We start from the raw sequence: 21,714 nt of genomic DNA, 5'->3' as shown, positions 1-21,714 counted from the left end.
GAAATTGCAGTAATGGTAACTGTCCTTCTGTAAGTTTTATTTTCATTAAACCTTTTATTTTCAGATAATTGTAGATTTACTTGCCATTGTGAGAAGTAAAACAGAGACATCATGTGGAGTGTTTTTCTAGTTTCCTGACATAACATCTTATAAAACAGCAGTACAATATCACAACCAGGAAACTGACATTGACTCAATTCACTGATCTTATTCATATTTTCTGTTTTGCAATAAACTTATTTGTGTGTGTTTATTTAGTTCTATGCAATTTGATCACATGTGTAGGTTTTTGTACCTACCACTGTAGTCATGATACAGAGCAGTTCCATCACCACAGGGATCCCACAGGTTGTATAGGATTTATTTATTTTGAGACAGAATTTCACTCTTGTTGCCCACACTGGAGTGCAATGGCATGATCTCAGCTCACTGCAGCCTCCACCTCCTGGGTTCAAGTGATTCTCCTGCCTCAGCCTCCCGAGTAGCTGGGATTATAGGTGTGCGCCACCACCATGCCTGGCTAGTTTTTGTATTTTTAGTAGAGAAGGGGTTTCACCATGTTGGCCAAGCTGGTCTCAAACTCCTGACCTCGGGTGATCCACCCACCTCAGCCTCCCAAAGTGCTGGGATTACAGGCATGAGCCACTACACCCAGCCTAGGACTTATTTGTAATCACTAGCTCATTCTCTCATAGGCAGAAGAGTAACTTTTTTAGAATTTTTTAAAATTTCTGTATTAACCCAAATGAAACCTTTTTAATAGTAGTGAGTGATGACAGAACTGGTTTTAAAATTTTTGTTGTTGTTGTTTTGTTTTGCATTATGTATACAATTCAGTTGTGACAACCACTGGTCAATAGTCTAAGTTTCTCTTTACTGTTTTTAAGTATTTAATTATGTGCAGGAATGTTGACTGCTCAAGTGATGGTCTCTAGGAATAAGTTAGTTGAAAATGTTTATCAGAATCTTAGAATGAGGATATATGCCTATATTCCATATTATGCCTATTTTGTACGTAAGGAAAGGCTAAGAGGAAAAAAGGAAGAAACTGGTATACACAATGTTGAATATCAGTGGTGAAAGCAGGTGTCCTTGTTTTGCTCCTGATCTGTAGGATCTCCTTTCACCACTGGTATTCAACATTGTATTGGAAATTCTAGCCAGAGCAATTAGACAAGAAAAAGAAATAAAAGGCATTTAAATTGGAAGGGAAAAGTAAAACACTCTTTATTTGAAGACAGCATTATCCTCTATAGAAAAAAAATCCCAAGAGTGCACAAGAAGCTACTACAGCTAGTAAATAGAGTCAAAAAAGTTTTAGGGTATAAGATCAACACACAAAAATTAGTTTCCATATACATGTAATGAATTTGAGAAGGAAATTAAGGAAGCAGTCCATTTGCAGTAACACCTGAAACGATAAAATACCCAGGAATAAACTTAACCAGAGAGGTGAAAACCTTGTACACTAGAAACAATTCGTTTTTTGAAAGAAATTAAAGAATATCTATTTCTTCAGCACTGCCTGGAAACAAAATTGAAAAAAAAAAAAGAAAAAATATATATATCTAAATAAAAGGAAAGACATTCTATATTCATGGGCAAGAAGATTTAATATTGTTAAGATATTAATGCTATTACCCAAGGCAATCTACAGATTCACTGTAATTCCTATATTTCTTTTGCAGAATGATTAAACAGCATTTTTTGCAGAAATGGAAAAGTCTGTCCTTAAATTCTTATGAAACTACAAGAGACCCTAAATAGCCAGTCTTGAAAAAGAACAAAGTTGGAAGACTCATATTTCCTGATTTCAAAACATACTACAAAGCTACAATAATCAAAGCAGTATGGCACTGGCATAAGAGTAGCCATAGAGACCAATGGAATAGAATTGGGGGTCCAAAACAAACGCATACATCATGACCAATTGATTTTTGACAAGGATACGAAATCCATTTATTGGAGAAAGAATAGTCTCTTCAATAAATGTTGCTGGGAAACAGGATTTCCTCATAAAAAAGAATGAAGTTGGATCCCTACCTTACAGCATATATAAAAATTAAATCAAAATGGATCAGTGACCTGAATATAAGGGCTAAAACCATTTGTAACTATCTTAGAAAACATAATGGTAAATCTTCATGACCTTGAATTTGTTGATAGATTCTTATATAACAACACCAAAAGCACAATCAACAAAAGAAAAAATAAATTGGACTTTATCAAAAGTAAAAGCTTTTGTGCTTCAAAATACACCATCAAGAAAGTGAAAAGGCAAAGCACAGAATGAGATAAAATATTTTAAAATTATATCTCTAATAAGGGTTTAATGTCCAGAGTATATCAAGAACTTATAAAACTCAACAAGGAAAAAGACAACCCAATTTTAAACATAGGCAAAGATTTGAGTAGATATTTCTTGAAAGAAGTTATACAAATGACCAATAAGCACATGAAAATATATTAAATATCATTAGTCATTAAAGAAATGCAAATCAAAACCACAGTGAGATACCACCTTACACCTACCAGGATGGTTATTTAAACAAACAGTAAAAATGGAAAATAACAAGTATTGGCAAGGATATAGAGGAATTAGAACCCTTGTACATTGTAGCTCCTGTGGAAAACAGTCTGACACTTTCTCAAAAAGTAAACATATAATTACCATAAGACCAAGCAATTTCACTCCTAGGTATATGCCCAAAATAATTGAAAACAGTGACTCAGATATTTATATACCAATATTTATTCCATCATTCACAGTAACCAAAAGATGGAAACAACCCAAATGTTCATCAATAGATGAATAGATAAAGTATGGTAGACATGCAGTGGAATATTATACATTCATGAAAAAAGAATGAAGTTCTGATACATGCTATAGCATTGAAGAATCTTGAAAGCATTATGCTAAGTGAAATATGCCAGACACGTAAGGACAAATATTGTAAGATTCCAATTGTATGCAATATCTAGAATAGACTAATTCAAAGAGAGAGAAGATTAAAGGTTACTAGAGGCTGGAGGTGGGAATCATGAGGAGTTATTGCTTAATGGTTATACAGTTTCTGTTTGTAGTAATAGAAAAGTTTTGGAAACAACCATCTGGTGATGGTTGCACAACATTGTGAATGTAATTAATGTAAAGAATTGTACACTTAATGTTTAAAATGACAAATCTTGTGTATATTTTACCACAATAAGAAATTTAAAAAAAAAAATTTTAGGCTGAATGGAACACAGAAAAGCTCCCTGAGACAGCCTGTAAGAATATAATGAAATAAATAGATCTAAACACAGAGGGAAAAATTTTTTTGACAAAGAATGTCAATTTTATTTATATTGACCAGATTTTTTTGTGGTCAGTCTTCATGAAAAGTGATTTTAATTAATTTTTGTGTGTATAAAAATTGCCTGGAAATGCATATTTCTGACCTTCTCTGTTAGTAGATCTTGGATGTAGCCCAGGAATATGTATTTTTAACTATTTACCAAGGAATTCTGATGCCAGTGGTAACTGAATTACACTTTTGGAAATATTATATGGTGGTTGAGAACATCAGTCAAACACCTCTGGGTTCAAGTCCTGACTGTGCCCCATAAAACCCTGGATAATTAATTTATTGGTACTTCAGTTTTCATTATCTGTAAAATGGAGACAGTATTTCCCACAGAGAGTTGTTTTGAAAATTAAGTAAGATATAGTTTGTAAAGTAGTAAGTACAGTGCCTTATACTGAGAAAGCATTGAAAAAATGTTAACAATATATTTCATTGTTTTCATAATTCAACTGTCATCCAAAATTATCAGTTTAGGTAGCAGGAGATGGCGATTCAGTGACCTATTTACCTTTTTCTGCATGAATCATCGTATTGTAAATATAAAGAAAAACCTAAGGAATTCATCCTGTTATGTACATATTTAATGCACAGGTGTTGAGATTTATAAAAGTACAATTCCTTAGAGGTAATAACTTTCAGATAATAGCTGTTAGTAATAGAATTAATTAGGAGTGTATTTGTGGCCTTTGAGAATACTGTATTAGTAAAATAGTAAGACAGAAATCTAAGTATAAGAGCTTAATTTTAATATGGAGGAAGTGGAGCTTGGGTTAGGCTATGATTTCAAGCAGAAATTTGCGAAAGAAAGATTAATTAACTTAAGTAAATAGAGAGTTAAACAGCATTGGGTGATCAGCAAAATCATACTTCTAATATTGACTGTCAATACTGCTGTGAAACTTTTTTTCCATAGTTCTCACAGCATAGGCTAGGAGCAAAGAAAACAATAGGGAAGTCCAGGGTTACATGTGAGAAAGACATGTGGTGGAAGGTTAAGGAACTGAAGTAATTAACTTTGTCAGCAATATAACTGATGAATCATGGAGACTATATGACACAATATGAGAGGGAAGTTAAAAAGAGAGAAAACTGCAGGATGGGCATACTTCACTTGAATCTAGGGATGAATGGTCACTGGACCAGGTCTTTTTTATTCTATTCATTGATCCATCAAATAGTTACTGGGTACCTACATAACTGCAGGCATCTTATTAGTTAACACAAGTTATAACAGTAAATAGGGTAGATACCACCCTTGCCTTCACGGAACTTACAGTCTGGTAAGGAAGACATGTATCAAACAATTGGAAGTTACAGAAAAAGGAGGGAAATCAGGATCTTTTCAGGGCATTATCATGACTTTTACAGGTTTTCACTCTTCTTCCACTATATCCACAATGCCTACACAGTACGGTAGGTACCATGGCTTGCATCCTAGGGAATCAATAGTCACTGGATTCCTTTTTCATCTGCTTTACTCCTTTGCTTCTCAATCTTTCACATCTAGGATGGCACAGCAGCAGCTTGCTAACACCTGCATCAATAAATCTGAATTAGAAGCACCAATTTAATAACAATTTCTCTTTGTTCCTTAAGTTCTCTCCTCAGAGTACATCTAAGGAACTTAATAGAGAAAAAGTCAATAATGAAACTAAATTCAAAGCTGAGAATGGAGAATAACTGAAAGAATCGATAGTGGTCAAAATAGAAAAACCCAGAACTGTGCAGAATGATAGTTTTGAAAATCAAGTTACACCTGACTTGAGACTGAAGAAGTTAATATAGAAGGAAGGAAAAGCACAATTAATGGATACATCCAATGCTTCTCATGGATTTTATTTGGCTGACACACCTAATTTCAGTTGTTTTTCAAAATAAGGACTTTCTCTTTAAAGAATGTGAGAGAACTCTGAATTTCACAATACAGCTCTTCTAAGCAAATTGGAAAGCTACACTGAAAATCCTGAATTTTGACATGTAGCTTTCTCAAGAGAAAAACTACTAGATTAAAAAAAAAATGCTGCTGGGTTTTCACTCTACTGATGAAAAAGAAGGTTAATTCAAGGAGGACCAAGATTTCAGATTTCTCAGGTTGTGCTACAGTAGTCTTTGACTACAATGCAAATTTGATTAAATCTTGTGAGGATGCCAGGAAACTGTCAACAGTCACTGGATTTCTGGATGTAGTGGCTCATTGACATCTGGATGGCTCAAAGGGTCATTATAAGATAAAGGATTTGGTCCAATTTAGCCAGAGGCAAGTCTGTTTGAGAAAAAAATAGTATTCTGTAAAATACGAATGGAACCCAATGATACTCACCAACTTGAAAGAGCAAAAATAACTTTGAAATTTTGTACCATAATGAACTTGAGAAATATATTCTTCAGGCAGCTTGAAAGAAATGAAAGATTATTGGTTTTCAGGAATAAATATGTTAGTAAAGGAACATCAAGATGATATTAAAGACTAAGGGACTCTACGCAAACCATAATGCTGTGTTAGGGCAACAAAGTGGAATTTGAACCATGCCTTGAAAATACAGAAAAGGGCTCTTGGTAGCAATGGAAATCTACTTTTCAGCACAAGTAGGATGTTTATGAGAATTCCATTTTGTCTAGGATGAAGAAAGTGGTAGAAGTATTTCTCCCAAAATCTGCTCAGCAAGTAGTTTATCACCAAAGATTATGAAGGCTTCTTCAGTGAGTCAGAAGGTATGGAAAAGAATGCCTTGAAAAAAGATTTTTTCAGGATTTAACAGTTGTATAACACTTACAAAACCATTCATGGTAATTTAGTTGCCTTCGAGGTAGGAAAAAGAGATGATTTTTGTCTAGGGAGAAGAAAAAGGAGGAAGAGAAGAAAGGAAATCAAAATAATAATGAGAAGAGCAATGGTATGTCCGCTAGTCTACTCGATCCTATAATTTATACAAGTGTCCTTGAAAAAGTACCTTAGGCATATCAAAGATGTTTTGAAAACAACCTCCCCGGGTAACTGATATTTAATACAATACAACTCTCCAAGATTGTCAAAACAGTTTGATTTAGCTTAGCCCCTCAATTACTATCTTAAATTAGGAGAGCTGCTAGTAGATTCTTTGGGGATGCTACATTATACAACTTTTGGAGACAGCATTTACATCTAACTCTATATGAACAGATCCCCTTGGAGACATTCAAGATGGCAGCCCTGCAGGTCCTAACCCTTCCCACACAATTTCCTATAGTTTAACAGGGAATACCATCAGCTCTTTAAGATATGGTAAGACAGTTTGAAAAGGCTCTACTACTCCAGTTCTCTGAGGAAAGGGATGCAAGTTGTAAGACAACAAGCCCCTCAAATTCCTTCTCATAGCAAAGTAACTTATTTGCCTCTACTTTGTACCCCTAGGGCACTCAGTAGGCTTTGGCATCATATATGAGAAGCTAGAGGATCCAGCGTGGATGAGAGTCCCTTAAGTCCTTGTTTCTTCAGGTCTTTGGATCCCATTTGAAGGAGCAGGAATTCCTTTATGATATCATCTCTCAAACTGAGGTTCTCCTTTTAAGCAATCAGGGCCTCAAATAGATGACTTCTGATTGAAAATACATAATAATTAAGGAAAATTTTTAAAGAAAAAAAAAATCACCCAAAATTCCACTGTCCTCATAACTTTTAGCTTTTTTTTTTTTTTTTCTTTTGAGACAGAGTCTCGCTCTGTCTCCTAGGCTGGAGTACAGTGGTGCAATCTTGGCTCACTGCAGCCTCCACCTCCAGAGCTGAAGCAATTCTCCTGCCTCAGCCTCCCAAGCAGCTGGGATTACAGGCACCCACCACCACACCTGGCTAATTTTTGTATTTTTAGTAGATGAGGTTTTACAAACATGTTGCCCAGGCTGATTTTGAACTCCTGACCTCAAATTGATCCACCCACCTTAGCCTCCCAAAGTGCTGGGATTACAGGCATGACACACCACACCCAGCCAGTTTTTAGTTTTTGCATAGTGCTGTCAAGTCTCCATTTCTTATTTGCATATTTAGATAAAATTTTACTTAGTTGAAACTTACTGAACATACCCATTGTATATCAAAATTTTAACATTTGTCTTATTTTTAATAGCACAAAAATATCAATGAATAACAATGTAATCTTGAAAAAGCATTTAAATAGAATTTCTGGATTATCATAAAATCGATATGGATTTATGCCATTTGAAACAGTACGTGGATAATGAGCACTTGAAATATGGCTAGTATGAAAAGAGATGTGCTGTTAATATGTAAAGTACACCTGGATTTGAAAAAAGTATAAAATATTTCAATTTTTATATTGATTACATGTTGAAATAATGTTTTTAATATATTGAGTTAAATATATTAAACATTAAAATTATTAAAGAAAGTTTACCTTTTTATTCCTTTTACTGTGGCTACTAAAAATTTTAAATTACATACATGGCTTACATTATTTTTCTATTAGACTGTGTTGATATAAATTATCACAAACAGCGGTGGGATCTTAAAATTAGAAAAGAAACTAAAATTTTAACAATAAGAGAATGGTTAAATCATTTTTAGTATATTTACTAAATAGAATGTTGTGCAGCCTTTAATATGTGGCCCCCCAAAATGTATATAATGTTTTATTAGGTAAAGAAAGCAGGGCCAGACACGATGGCTCACACCTGTAATCACAGCACTTTGGGAGGCCAAGGTAAGAGGATCGATTGAACCCAGTCAGTTGAAGCTGCAGTGAGCCATGATTATGCCACTGCACTTCAGCCCGGGCAACAGAGGTAAACCTCATTTCTTTAAAAAAAAAAAAAAAAAAAAACATGATAACAAAGCTTTACAATTTATTTTTTTTTTTAACTAGGAGAATTTTTCCAAAAAGCTAACTGGAAATATGTTCAGAAGATTGAATTCCAAATGATGTTTCCCTCTTTTCCTTTTATTTTCAAATTTAAAATAAAGTCATAAAACATTTTTATAAGTTTTATAAAGTTTATAAAAATAAAACTTTTTGTTTTATGACTTTATTATATCAAATATATTAAACTTTATATATAAACTTTATATATATTTATGACTTTATTATATCAAATATATTAAAGTCATAAAATTTATTTTTTTATTTTAAAAAAAGTTGCTGGGTGATACTGATTCATAGATCAAGGTAAATAAAGGAACGGTGGTATATTAGTGTTCTCAATATGGCATTGTGGAGAAAGGAACAGCCAACTATGTCTTCCATCCCACTGCTCCGTGGGAATTGGAAAGTAAAACTCCAAAAGATGGGACAGTTGATAATATATATATTGTATTTGTAAAGAGTGAGATAACCTAAGTCTAAGGTCCTTCAAAGAGTTAAAGCTCTGAAAATGACTTGCCCTGTTTAAATGCTTCCCCTTGCTAAGATTTATTTTTTTCTTTATTACTAGATTCATGATGTTGCTATCTAAAGCTGAGAAATTGTCAGAAGAAATTGTGGAGATAATGCAAAATTTACGTAGTATACAGGTTTGCATTTTTTCGTACTTCTACTACCCTGTTTGAAGAGGATAAAAGGAAAGAAGTGTCCCAGGTTGCAGAATCCAATCCAGGAAAGAGTTTGCACAGAGTATGTTTAACTTACTTTTCATGGGAATTTTTTTTTAATAGAACACTATTTAACCATAATATTTTAATAATATCTGGCTTTTCACATTTAAATATAAATTGGTAGATTATGTTTAGTCTTTTTAGTTAATTATAATTTTTTTTTTTTTAGACAGAGTTTCACTCCCTTGTTGCCCAGGCTGGAGTGCAATGCACTATCTCAGCTCACCACAACCTCTGCCTCTCGGGTTCAAGTGATTCTCCTGCTTCAGCCTTCTGAGTAGCTGGGATTACAGGCATGCACCACCACACCGGGCTGATTTTGTATTTTTTTTTTTTTAGTACAGACGAGGTTTCTCCATGTTGGTCAGGGTGGTCTCGAACTCCTGACCTCAGGTCATCTGCCCTCCTTGGCCCCGCAAAGTGCTGGAATTACATGCATGAGCCACCGTGCCCAGCCCTTATAAATTGTTTTTATTCAGGCATTTTAGGGCTTGAAATAGTTGACCTAGCAGAAAAAGTTAAATATCCTAACAGAGTTTAAGTGTTTCAAATGAAGGAAACAAGTACTGTATTTTCACTAGATGTGTCAGTAATCTCGTATGTGTAGAGAAACTGAACTCATTCAAGATGGCTTTCTTGTAGGCTTTGGAGGGCAGTAGAGAGCTTGAAAATCTCATTGGAATCTCCTGTGGATCACGTTTCTTAAAAAGAGAAATGAAGAAAACCAAAGAACTAAGTAAGAATTTATGAATTTTCATTGACAGTAATTTTAAAGATAAACCTATTAATTTGTCTCAAATTTAAATTCAATAGACTTCTTTATATATATCATTACTGGACATGTGATAAAAATACTGTTACCTTCTTTAAGAAGCCACATATCTTTCACCAGGATGTGTTATTTTGGGGATTCTGCTTGAATGTGAATGAAAAGACTGTACCTTGGAAACTGGTAGTAGGCTTTCTAAACATAATGTATCCCCCTTTTTTTTTTTGAGATGGAGTCTCACTCTGTTGCCCAGGCTAGAGTACAATGGTGTGTGGTCTCGGCTCACTGCAACCTCTGCCTCCCGGGTTCAAGCAATTCTCCTGCCTCAGCTGCCTGAGTAGCCAGGATTACAGGGGCCTGGCACCACACCTGGCTAATTTTTGTATTTTTAGTAGAGACGAGATTTCACCTACCCAAGTAGGCGGATCATGAGGTCAGGAGTTCGAGACCAGCCTCGAACTGGTCTTGAACTCCTGACCTCATGATCCGCCTACCTCGGCCTCCCAAAATGCTGGGATTACAGGTGTGAGCCACCACGCCTGGCCACCCATTTTTATAATAAGATATAATAAGGTATTCTATTTTATACTTGATAGTTATAAATTATTTTGAATTACTTTTTTCTCATGAAGTTGTTTGTTCCGAGTAATGAGAAGTTATCCATATTCTATTAATTCTTAACACGAGATTTTTTTCTTCTTTTAGTGACAAAAGTAACTAAACAAAAACTGTTTGAAAAGAGTTCAGGACTTCCTCACAGAGGTAAGTAGTTGTGTTTTAGTTTATTACATAAAAAGATGCTTTCATCCCATTTTGCCAATTAAAACTAATCATCATAAATCTTTTTTAGTGGTTTTCTTTTTTCCTCAGAGATCCCTGTTCTGAAGTGTGTTCTTTAAAAAGACCCTGAATCTCATTTGAAAGGTTTTATATTGCATTTAGCAGAAGATGATATCTGATGAGATCAACTCTCTGATGATTGAACTTTTTAAATGTCTTTTGAAATGCAGTCTTCTACATAAGATTTAAATTTTGTCTTTTTATTAAAATTTCTTTTTGAGAATACAGACAAATAGGAGCAACAATGCATTAATATACTGCAGTGTTTAGTGTTGCACTGGAAGCATTAAGAGTTACTTTCTAACCAGTGTTCTGGAAACTTTCACATCATTAATGTGCTTTGTTCTACTGTGAACTCTTATGCCTCTGAGCATTTCATAGTATGGAAAACTAAATAAACAGTTTTTAAGTTTCCATAGGAAGTACACATTCACACCTCAATAAGCAAAATAATCATGAACTATAAAATACTAAAACCTTTAAATTAATATAAGGTGATTAATAGTACTGACATGAATCCTATTTAGCAATTTCTGTAAGTGGAATTAGGCCTTAAAATTGGTGGCCGTGTTTGTAGCCTACCATTTTTAAATACCTATGACTGCCATTTATTTAGTACCTATAATTACTATATTCTCAATACTAGGATCAGCACATCTTTACAGCAATGCGGCAAGAGAGCTACACTGTATTATCATTGTCATTATAGACAAGGAGCGAAGACACAAAAAGTATTCAGTAACGTGCCCAAGACTTTTACTTAGGTGACAGAGCAAGGATTCCAACCAAAGACCAGTCTGCCCTCAAAAACTCTGTTCTTCTCATTATTCTATGTTATCTATTCCTAAAACAAAGGAAATCATCCAATCATCCCAGCTTTCAGATTCAAACATGGCACATAATTGAAACTGCTTCAGCCAATCTGATATATTAGCCTGAGTTTAGAACCTTTAATAAGCCACTGATGGGTTCACGATGGAAAGTGCTAGAGTTGCCAGCCAGTCAGATCAAAAGGCCAGCTGAGTCATGGCAGGGCTGCAGCTATGGCAAGACTCCTCCAAAACTCATGTGGGAAGGCAGCTGAATAGGCTTCCTGAGCTTTTCAGTTGAATAACTGACATCTACTGTGATGCCAACAATTTAAGAACATGAAAGGTACCTCTTTCTTGGCAATGGCTTGGGCTCTCTTCTTTTTCAAAAAGAAATGTGTGTGTGTCTGTATGTGTGTGTGTGTGTGTGTTTATATTATATATATATATTTATATTTATATATATATAATTTATATATATATATATAAAATATGTATTTTAGAGACAGGATTGTACCCTGTCATCTAGGCTGAAGTGATGATTACAGGCATGAGCCAACACGCCTGAACTCTTGTCTCTTACTTTAGCTGTGTAACTTGATTAGAATGTGTAACTGGATTTTAGTGGTTTCAGTCTCTCCTAACTTGACAGGTTTTAAAGGATCACATTGGGAAAGTGAAATTTTTATTATTTCCCAATTGGAAGAAATCTTACCAATCTATATATTCTATGCCAATAGTGTGATTTATTTAAAAATCTGTAACTTCCTAGAACTAATTAGAATTAGGCTTAACATAGTTGGCTTTTGCAAACAGCTTTGAGAAATAAAAGGAAAACTCTAGAATAAATAAGTGAACTGTCACTGCTAATAATGTAAAACAAAATTTTTTTTTAAATGTATACTTCATTAAAATATTTTTCCTTCCAGGGGATACTTCTGTCATTTCCTTACAGCCATCTAAAATACATCAATTATTTCAATTATTTGTGTGTTTATGCATGATCAGCTTTGAAACTGTTTTCTATTATTTTAGGCATTAAGGCTGACTTGCCCATTACCAGATTTTTCCAAAGGACTGACTTCCTGCATAGAGGAGACTGTATCACTAAATCATATTTGTAAATTTCTAATAATTATTATTTGTTGGTTTAAATGAAAACTCAGTTTAAAATATATAATACATAGTATCTACATAAGTATGTTATGTATTAATGTGTATTATATTCTATGTAGTCATCTTCCAGTTCTGTTTCTTGGTAGGTGCTACATTAGCTCTTTATATTTCCTGAGGTATTAAAAACTGCATTAGCATTTTACCTGATTTTGGAAAATTCATATTGCCTGAAAAATAGATTAAACCTTATTTTTGTTGTAATTTGAGTTTGAGCTATATAATTTTCCTGAGTGCTTTTCCTACCTCTTTCTCTGGTTCCTAACATATATATTAGTTCTTGGGGGTTTTTGTTTGTTTTGTTTTTTGGTTAACGATTATGTACACACACAAACATGCACACACATGTAAATTTTTTTTACTAAGGTAACAATTTTTACCCTTTTATGCTCATACATTCATTTTAAGAGGATTTTGGTAATTTTTTTGATATCTCAAGCTAGTTTGCTCTAGTTCCTTATTTTGCAATCTGGCCTTGAAATTTCACTTTTTTTTATTATTATTCATTTTTACTATGCTATTATGCAGAATTGTTTAAGTTTTAAAATGTTTTGGGAGTTTGTCATAATAGTAGAAAATAAGTAAAATAAAAATCATCCCTATAATATGTATAGGATATATTAAGGTAATTATAAAAATGAGAATAAGCCAATTACTTGTTTCACTATCAAAAGAATGTCCTTCAGATTCTTCTGGGTTTTTGGTGTTTTGTTTTGTTCTTTTGTCTTTCAGATTCTTATAAAATTTTCCTGAAATAGTTAAAATAGACAGTACCATGAGAATTTCAATATTTATGCTATCATTGCCTCTTCTAGTTGGTCTTTTAGTTCTACTAATATTTATTTTTTCATTTCTGTGGGAAATTCAGTTACTTCAGTTGCAGTCTTTATTACAGTAAGAGTATAATTGTAAAAATAACACTCTAATGTTTTAAGTAAATAGACATCTGACACACATTCTTAAGGCTTTATGTAACTTATTCAAGAGAAATTCAAAACATACACAATAAAATTAAAAGGCACACTGAGATTTTCATAATATCATAAGAACTGGACCTGGTAAATGGGGATGCCTTGATGAGAGTATATGAATAAAAGATCTCCTCTGCTAAACACAGATTTCTTAAACAAAGGAAGACTTCTTTCTTTCTTCAGTTAATTAGGAAATAAGCCTAATTTTGCTTTCCTCAGTAACACTGGCTTTGTGACTATTAGGAAAATAATTAAATGAAAGGTTCTTTTTCTGTTTGATTTGGATGTGAATTTTCATAATTATTTTAAATTTGTTATGCTGAAGATTTAAAACATGACTATTCAGTGGGCTGATACAGATGGAATGTCACATTATCATCACATGGTGAGGCATGAAATTTATTTACTTTACATAATCAACCTCTTCTTAAAACAACTTGATACAGATACTCCTTAGTCAATAGACGGCATTATATAGTACATAATAGTTTCAGTTTTTTCTGAAGATATTACAAAATACCATCATTGTTTGTCTATGACTAGTACTTCCAATAAACAAAATGTTTTTGAAAAGAATGTAAGCAAATTGTAGAGCAGTTGCCAAGATATGAAATCTAGACACTTAGCTTCAGTCCAAAACGTATTTTATCTGTTTTGAGAATAATTGTGTAGGTTGCAGTATGCATATTTTAAATGAAATGGAACCATCTGAACTTTACATTGTTCAGAAAAGTTGACTGTTTCAGCTGTTTGTAATAGAAAATATTTCAGAATGTCCAACTCTGGTCTGTTTTAAAAGGCATAAACTACAGTGTTCCTGTTTTCTTTAGTTAACTTTCTGTATTCTTAAATAGTAAAATTTATCTTGGTTACAGGATTTTAAAGTTATCAAATTCTTAGACAACAGGACAAATTTAAAACTCTTGTTCTAACACTATAAAATAGTTTGATGTTGCCTCTTCATTCTAACCACCCACTGAAGTATTTTTTAAACATAAAAATATGTTGCTCTTTCCCCCACTCAGGCTTGAAAAAGTATTCATCATATCAGCTAAATAATTTCAGTCCCAGAAGACTACTACCCTTTTAGTTTTCTGTTTTAACATTAAACAATATCTTTTTTCAAGCAGATACTTCAATTTTAAAAGCACTGAGGTTTGAAGTTTAGACATGATGACTTTTAGGAGAAACAACAGAAATTCCCCCTCTGCTTTAACATTCCGGGTTTATCTGGAGATAAAAAATGGAGCCATTAATTTTGATAGCGCAAATATACATTAATGTACACCTGTAGTCCTCAGATCTTTATAATGATTCAGCTATCATGTATGCCATACGTGAGTCATAACCTTTCCTATTAATAATGTTGATACTCTTTGTTTTACACTATTCGTCATTGTTTTGGGGGATGCATTTCAACTGCTAAAAATGCTTACTTGAGATTTGTCTAGGATTTAAGTAAAAATAAACTGGTTTATTACTTTTCAGAGCCTTTTAAATAATTTCTTCCATGATTTAAATTTTTTTATACTTTAAAAGAAGTATGATCATTTTTCTTTCAAATAAAATCCGTAAAAAAAAATTTAAACTATAGATTTGGACTCACTTAGTAGCAATTAGGTGTTTAAGAGGTGTAAATAACTTGCTATCAGACATTACAAATATCCAGGTGCTCTGTATGTGCTGATGACAACAGAATTGAAAAGAAAGACTGTAATAATTCTGACTGGTTTTCTCTGCAGAAGATATTGATTATTTGTGTGTGGTGAGAGATTTGGAAAATTCAATTAAAGGAGTTGTGCAAAGGTTTCATAAATTTTCCTTCTACAGCGTGTACACAGACATTGTTGCGTATTAAATCAATGCAGCACTTCACAATATATTTTCTTTGAAACATAAAAATAAATAACATTTAAACAGTTCTGCTTACTACAGAAACAAATTTTATTTTCTGTGAAGCATTTAGTCATGTGCTATCACTGACTCATACACATTTGCCAGCTGTAACAAATTTTATAGACATTTTGCCCAGAGACATATCTCACATACTATGAATTTTTAAATGAGCAAATGGTGAAGAAGGGATGTCAGCAATATAAAAATTGATCAGTTAAAAGATAAAAGCATAAGTAAAGAGATTTGTATGGTAGTCTTAATAGGTTTTATTAAATAAAAATACTATAAAAAGACAGTAATGAATAGACTGAAGACTGTTCTTGAGGTGGAGAAAAATTATTCTGGCACATTTAGTAGAAATTGGTTTTATGTCACCTGACAGGTGAACTTTTTTTCACATTTTTAACTCTCAGAGTAATCAAAAAAGCCCCACAAAAAAGAGTTACATAAATTATCTAAGTGGTTTACATGTTTTAAACACAATAAAGCAAATATTTGTCATATTATATAACTAGTTATATAGTTAAAAGCAGGACTTGGTAATTATTAAATTTTAAGTGGTTTTTTCTCCAGCTCAGACCTTAGATAAGAGGAGGGTAGTCACTTTTATTCATACTATTCACACCAGGTGCTTCAGCCCTCTGGAATGTCTCTTTGAGGACTCCAGAACACTGCTATTTTTCCCTCTACCTAGACTGCTTTCTTCTCTGTCTAGCAAACTCCTGCTCATCCTTTAAAGTCAGCCTCAGATGTCACAACCTCTGTGAAGCTCTCCCCAGCTCTTCTAGGTAAAGCTAAATTTTAGCTTCATCTTCTAGGCTCCCACAACACTCGTCTGAATATTTTAAATGTTTCATATTGTAGTGCATTGAAATTGTCTGGTTATAGGACTCTTTCTGGGCTCCTCTTTAGCAAACAGACAGAAAGTCTTATCTGTCTAGTACAGCACCTGCATAGAAGGTCCACCTGCAGTGCAGCCAAAGTGTGAATGAACAAAAAGAACTTTTTAAAAAGAATTCTCTAAGTATTTTCAAATACTTATAAATTGCTGTTTTCTTACTTCATTAATGTTTATTCAGTGCCTACCATGCTCCAGGCATTATTCTAGCATTGGGAACACACTGACAAGCAAGGCAGACATAGTCCTGCCCTCAGGAATATAGAATCTAGCACAAATGACAAGTAATTTTAGTAACCACAAAGAGTATACTAACAATGGTAATAAGCATGTATTGTAATAAATGTCTTAGAGGTTTTCATAATAAATTTGAAAACATTCTGAAATAGAGTCAGGCTAACTGTAGGATGTTGAAATGAGAATTTATAGCCTCAGTGCTGCTATTTTTAATGTAAAACAATACTTTAGGTTGTTTTAATTTCATTTTGATTCAACATTTATTCTGCATCATATACTGTGGCAAGTTACTTTGAACTGTTTTCTGAAGAAAAAAACTTTCTTCTTTTCGATAGAATTGTGTCATCTTGACAGCTATGAATTCCTTAAAGCCATTTTACATGGAGGTACTGTTTCACCTTTCTAATTTAGTTTAAGGTTGTGAAATTTCACTGTGTTCTGTTTAGGTGGAAACATTTTATTTACATAATCAGATTTGGTATTGTCTTTCTATAAGAAAACAGGGATATGAACTTTGGAGCTTTAGTTGAAATCAACAGGAGGGCAGTCTGACATCTGTTAGAGGGTGATTGGAAAAGAACTGTTGAGCTGATGAGGTTAACTTTAAAAGTGAGAGAGGACACATTTTTAACTGAGTGTAAAAGGGTCCTTAATTGAGCACCTTTCACATAAATAGCTATACAGACTAGCTAAATAGATGCTGTCTAGTGGATTATAGTTTCTGTAGAACACATCTGACTGAAGAAGATATAACCAGTCTGTTAAATTTGGAAATGTGCTAAATTAAGTAAATCATTATATATTAATTTGTTATACCTTGCCTTCAGAACAATTCCTATTGATTCAGCAATACAAGTAAAAATGATATGTTCACAAATAGCTTATTGTAACATATAAGCTAAAAGCAATATGAGTCATGATATATTAGTGTTTAGTGTACCTGTAACTGAAGGTTCACATTAAGAACTGGCATTAGGGGCTAGGCACAGTGATTGATGCCTGTAATCCCAGCACTGTGAGAAGCCAAGGTGAGAGGATTGCTTGATCCCAGGACCAACCTAGGCAACATAGTGAGAGACCTTGTCTCTACAAAAAATAGAAAAGTTAGCTGGGTGGGGTGGCACACACCTATAGTCCCAGCTACTCAGGAGGCTGACTTGGGAGGATCACTTGAGCCCACATGGTAGAGGCTGTAGTGAGACATGATCGCTGACCTCCAGCCTGGGTGACAGAGTGAGACCCTGCCTAGAGAAAAAAAAAAAGAATTCTTAGCTTACCAGGTATGCTGCCTGCTATCTCTTAGGGGAAAAAAATTAAAGCACAATTAAATAATTATATATTTGGAAATGATATCTCAAGTGATTAATATTAGCTTCCTGACAAGCTAGTCTTAATATATGCAAAGCACCTTATATAGAAAATTATGTCACAGATTTTTATGAAAACGTTTATTCTGTTGTATGCAGTAAACAATAGCTTATACTCTGTTGTTTGCAGTAAATAATAGCTTATAATAGCTAATATTTATTGAGTACTTTCTTTTGTTTTATTTTTTGGAAATTTTTTTTGACACAGTGTCTCACTCTGTCCCCCAGGCTGGAGTGCAGTGGCATGATCTCGGCTCACTACAGCCTCCGCCTTCCGGGTTCAAGTGATTCTCCTGCTTCAGCCTTCCGAGTAGCTGGGATTACAGGTGAGCACCACCATGCCCAGCTAATTGTTTGTATTTTTAGTAGAGATGGGGTTTCACCATGTTGTCCAGGCTAGTCTTGAACTCCTAACCTCAAATGATCCACTTGTCTTGGCCTCCCAAAGTGCTGGGATTACAGACGTGAGCCACCGCGCCTGGCCTTATTGAGTACTTTCTGTGTGCCAGCAGTGTTATAAGCACTTTATACATATCCCATTTAATCTTCACAACAACTTGTGAGGTAGATACAGTTATTACTTTTATTTTATAGGTGAGGCAGTTGAGGCACAAATGAGGTTAAGTACCTTGTCCCAGAATCACCTTCAACAGGGCTGGGATACTAAACCGAGTAGTTTGGTGCCAGAGCCTATGCTCTTGCCACTACCCAGTAGTAATCTGTGAATGTCAGGCTTCACTACTGGCCAAGGATTTTATATGCTATTAAGTAAGGATAATATATACATATTATCTTTATATATCCTATATGTAATAGGATATATATATATATGTATACATATATCTATCCATCCACACACACCTATATTCATTCATTATAAGGTTAACATTTTATAAAATTTCTGACCCATGAAAATCCAACAGAGAACATATTAGATGGTGATCATAGATACGTCTTCACAGTTACACATTTAGTAAATGAACATGCACATTTAGTGTTTGATAGTCTCCTTAATAAACTTACAGGGAATTCAAAGTACTGAGAATAGCTTTGTGTTAATGGATTTTAGTAAAGATAACCATGTTTTGGGGTGTTCTTTTGAGTCTTTAAGTAATACTTTCAAGAAACTTGAAAGAATTGGGGTTGAGCTACCAATCAATTTCCCTTTCAGTGAGAAGCAAAAGAAAAATGACAGTGAAATTAAGTGACTTCACCTTTGAGGCATCTGCCTCAGTTCTGCTTTTGACCATGTTTTCTTCTCACTTTGAGCATTTTCTTCATTATCTCCTTCATTCCCTGACTTTTCACCTTAGTGTATATGGTTTCCAAATTATTTGTGACCTCTCTCCTGGACTATAAACCCTCAATTCAGCTCCCATACAATGTCCCCCAAGTATACTGATTTCATCATTTCCCCTTCAAAGTTGCTTTTCCTTCTACTTTTAGGGATATCATTCCATTGGTCAAATTCTCTTTTTGTCCCCACATCCAAACGCTGCCAGATTATATTACTTCTGAGAATGCTTAATTGTCCTTTCCACACCCACTGGACCAGTTTATTCCTTTATTACCTCTCTTCCAGATTATCATTGTCCTTATTATAACTTACCTGTCTGCCCTTAGGTCCCTTTCCCCTACAGCCTGTCCTGCTACTGGACAAATTTATGCTTTAGAAGATACTACTCTACTGTATGTACAATAAAATCCACATTTAAACTAACATTCAGGGATTTCCCTGATCTGCCCACAGCTTGCCTTTCCAGTTTCTTCATTGTGCCTCATTCACTCTAGATTACTTGCCATTTCCCAGACACCTTCCCTACTCCAGAAAGTGCCTGTCTCATGTCCTTACCTTTGGTCTTGTCTGCTCTTCCTAGCATGCCTTTGCTCTCATTTTTGCCAAAATTTTATCCATCTTTCAAAATGTGCTTAGAACTCAACTTCTACATAAGCTTCCCCAAATCCCTTTCCCCATATTTTCTCATTGCTCTTTTGTGTATTTGTCATAGCTGCCTGACTGGTATGCATAAGGGAGGATGTGAATGAAATTCCCGATTTTGTCCCTTTGCCCTAGAAACCTGACACATAGTACTCCTGATATCACTGTGGCCAAATTCCCTGCCTGTACAACAGCTCCAGCCCTCTGTCACACTTCAGTGATTATTCCTCTTGACCTGTAATTGTTCAGTGGGGAGGACTGTCCCATACAAATTCACTCCCAGAGGTTTTAAAAAGTGAAGCCTTTATGAAACAATGCTAGAATTAAGAGAGAAAGTTAGGGTGACAGCAACCCAGAGGCCACAGCCAGAGTGCTAAGACCATAAAAAGAAGGGAAGAAAAGAACATTTTGGCTAATGTTAACAGGGGATACTGGGATATTTTAGTAACAATGTAGATGAATCACTTGGGTAACAGAAGGATGAGACTTAGTATGAACAAAGCACTGTGTATAATGACAGTTTGAAACCTAATAAGGACACAAGAACAATAGAAGGCAAGTTATGATAAATGATACGAGTTCAGACTCTTCTGTCCAACAACAAGTACAAACAAGGATTGTGAATCCAATGAGGATCAAAGTATCAACTTGATTGATGATGGAATTGATAACCCCCAACATGGCAAGCTCTGAGGTAGAAGCTTGGGGTAACTAAGGTAGATTGCCTTAAAGCAGAAATACACTCTTCTTTCTCACACTAAGTAAATCTTGAACTCTGTGCACTTTCCTGAACCTAAAATCTGGATCTTTGAAATAGAGCCCCCAAGTCCACGTGGCTCTAATGCTGTGAAGACCACAGGCCTGCCTTTTACACACTTGATGGCAGGTCAGCACAATAGAATGGGTTGGTCTCCCTACTACATGAAATTAGGAAGTATTATAATAAAAAAAAGGTCCACTGGGATTGAGAGTAGACAGTGATAGGGAAACTACAAGAAGGGAAGAATTTGTATAGTGTTACTAGTAAAATGTAGACCAATGAATGTTCTGGACTTCGACCAATCAAATTCATCACACTTGCATGGAGTGCAGAGGAAGAGTTGACAGACGTTTCTTCCCCTTCAGACTGAGAAGTATAAACATTCCTCTCTACTATAAGTACCAAATGAAGAATAAGCAGTGTTCATGGGAATTCACAGCAGACATAGATCATCTCAGGATGGGATTATCAGTTTGTTTTTTTTTAAAGACAGGCTCTTGTTCTGTCACCCTGGCTGGAATGCAATGCTGCGATCATAGCTCACTGCATCCTTGACCTTCTGGGCTCAAGCAATCCTTCTGCCTTGGCCTCCCAAATGCTAGGATTACAGGCATGAGCCACCACTCCCAGCCTTATTAGGTCATTTGTAAAGATCTTTTCCCACATGCCCTGTGGTAATGTATGCCATTCAGTTGCCAATGACTGCTTTCTTCAAAGGCTTTCTCTCACAGAAGAGTCCTAAGGCTGAAAAGACATGAGCCTCTATCACCACTAGGAGTCCCCAGAGGGACATATTCTGAATAGGAATCTGTCATAGTAAACATTGTCTTTTGGGCAGGGGTGGGGGAGTGGGGGGGACAGCTGTTGGAGGAAACACCTGCTGAAAGGCCCCTAAGGCTTATAGAAAAGGCATGTAAATTTGGTGTTTTCTGTAGGCCCTGTTGGAGTTTTAAAATTCTCTGAGAAGTATCTCATGTAAGTATAGTCACATAAGGTAAAGAAGACCGACTGCTATGTCAGAGAGTCAAAAATAAGCAAATGAGGCTGGGCACGGTGGCTCACGCCTGTAATCCCAGCACTTTAGGAGGCTAAAGCAGGCAGATAATGAGCTCAGGAGTTTGAGACCA

The 21,714-nt window shown here is 34.7% G+C and overlaps 1 protein-coding gene across 8 annotated transcripts in view; it reads left to right on the top strand.

Annotated features, from left to right (window-relative positions):
• The window catches only part of ITGB3BP (integrin subunit beta 3 binding protein), an 88,595-nt gene that overhangs the window by 63,982 nt on the left and 2,899 nt on the right, over positions 1 to 21,714 (top strand). For 3 of the 8 annotated variants that reach the window (XM_012442513.3, XM_012442511.2, XM_012442508.2), the window contains 4 exons: positions 8,769 to 8,847; positions 9,571 to 9,664; positions 10,403 to 10,459; positions 16,857 to 16,907. In XM_012442513.3, the coding sequence (XP_012297936.1) occupies positions 8,769 to 8,847; positions 9,571 to 9,664; positions 10,403 to 10,459; positions 16,857 to 16,907 (281 nt within the window). Of the gene's footprint in view, positions 1 to 8,768; positions 8,848 to 9,570; positions 9,665 to 10,402; positions 10,460 to 12,381; positions 16,908 to 18,116; positions 18,215 to 21,714 lie in introns of all 8 variants that reach the window. The other 5 variants (XR_010341202.1, XR_010341201.1, XR_010341203.1 and 2 more) reach the window with 5 other exon arrangements.

This window comes from Aotus nancymaae, unplaced genomic scaffold (genome assembly GCF_030222135.1).
Source record: "Aotus nancymaae isolate 86718 unplaced genomic scaffold, 86718_ANA_hifiasm-v0.15.2.pri h1tg000007l, whole genome shotgun sequence".
Taxonomy (NCBI): domain Eukaryota; kingdom Metazoa; phylum Chordata; class Mammalia; order Primates; family Aotidae; genus Aotus; species Aotus nancymaae.
The sequence above is the reverse complement of the archived record's forward strand: the minus strand, read 5'-3'. Positions and strand labels throughout refer to the sequence as shown.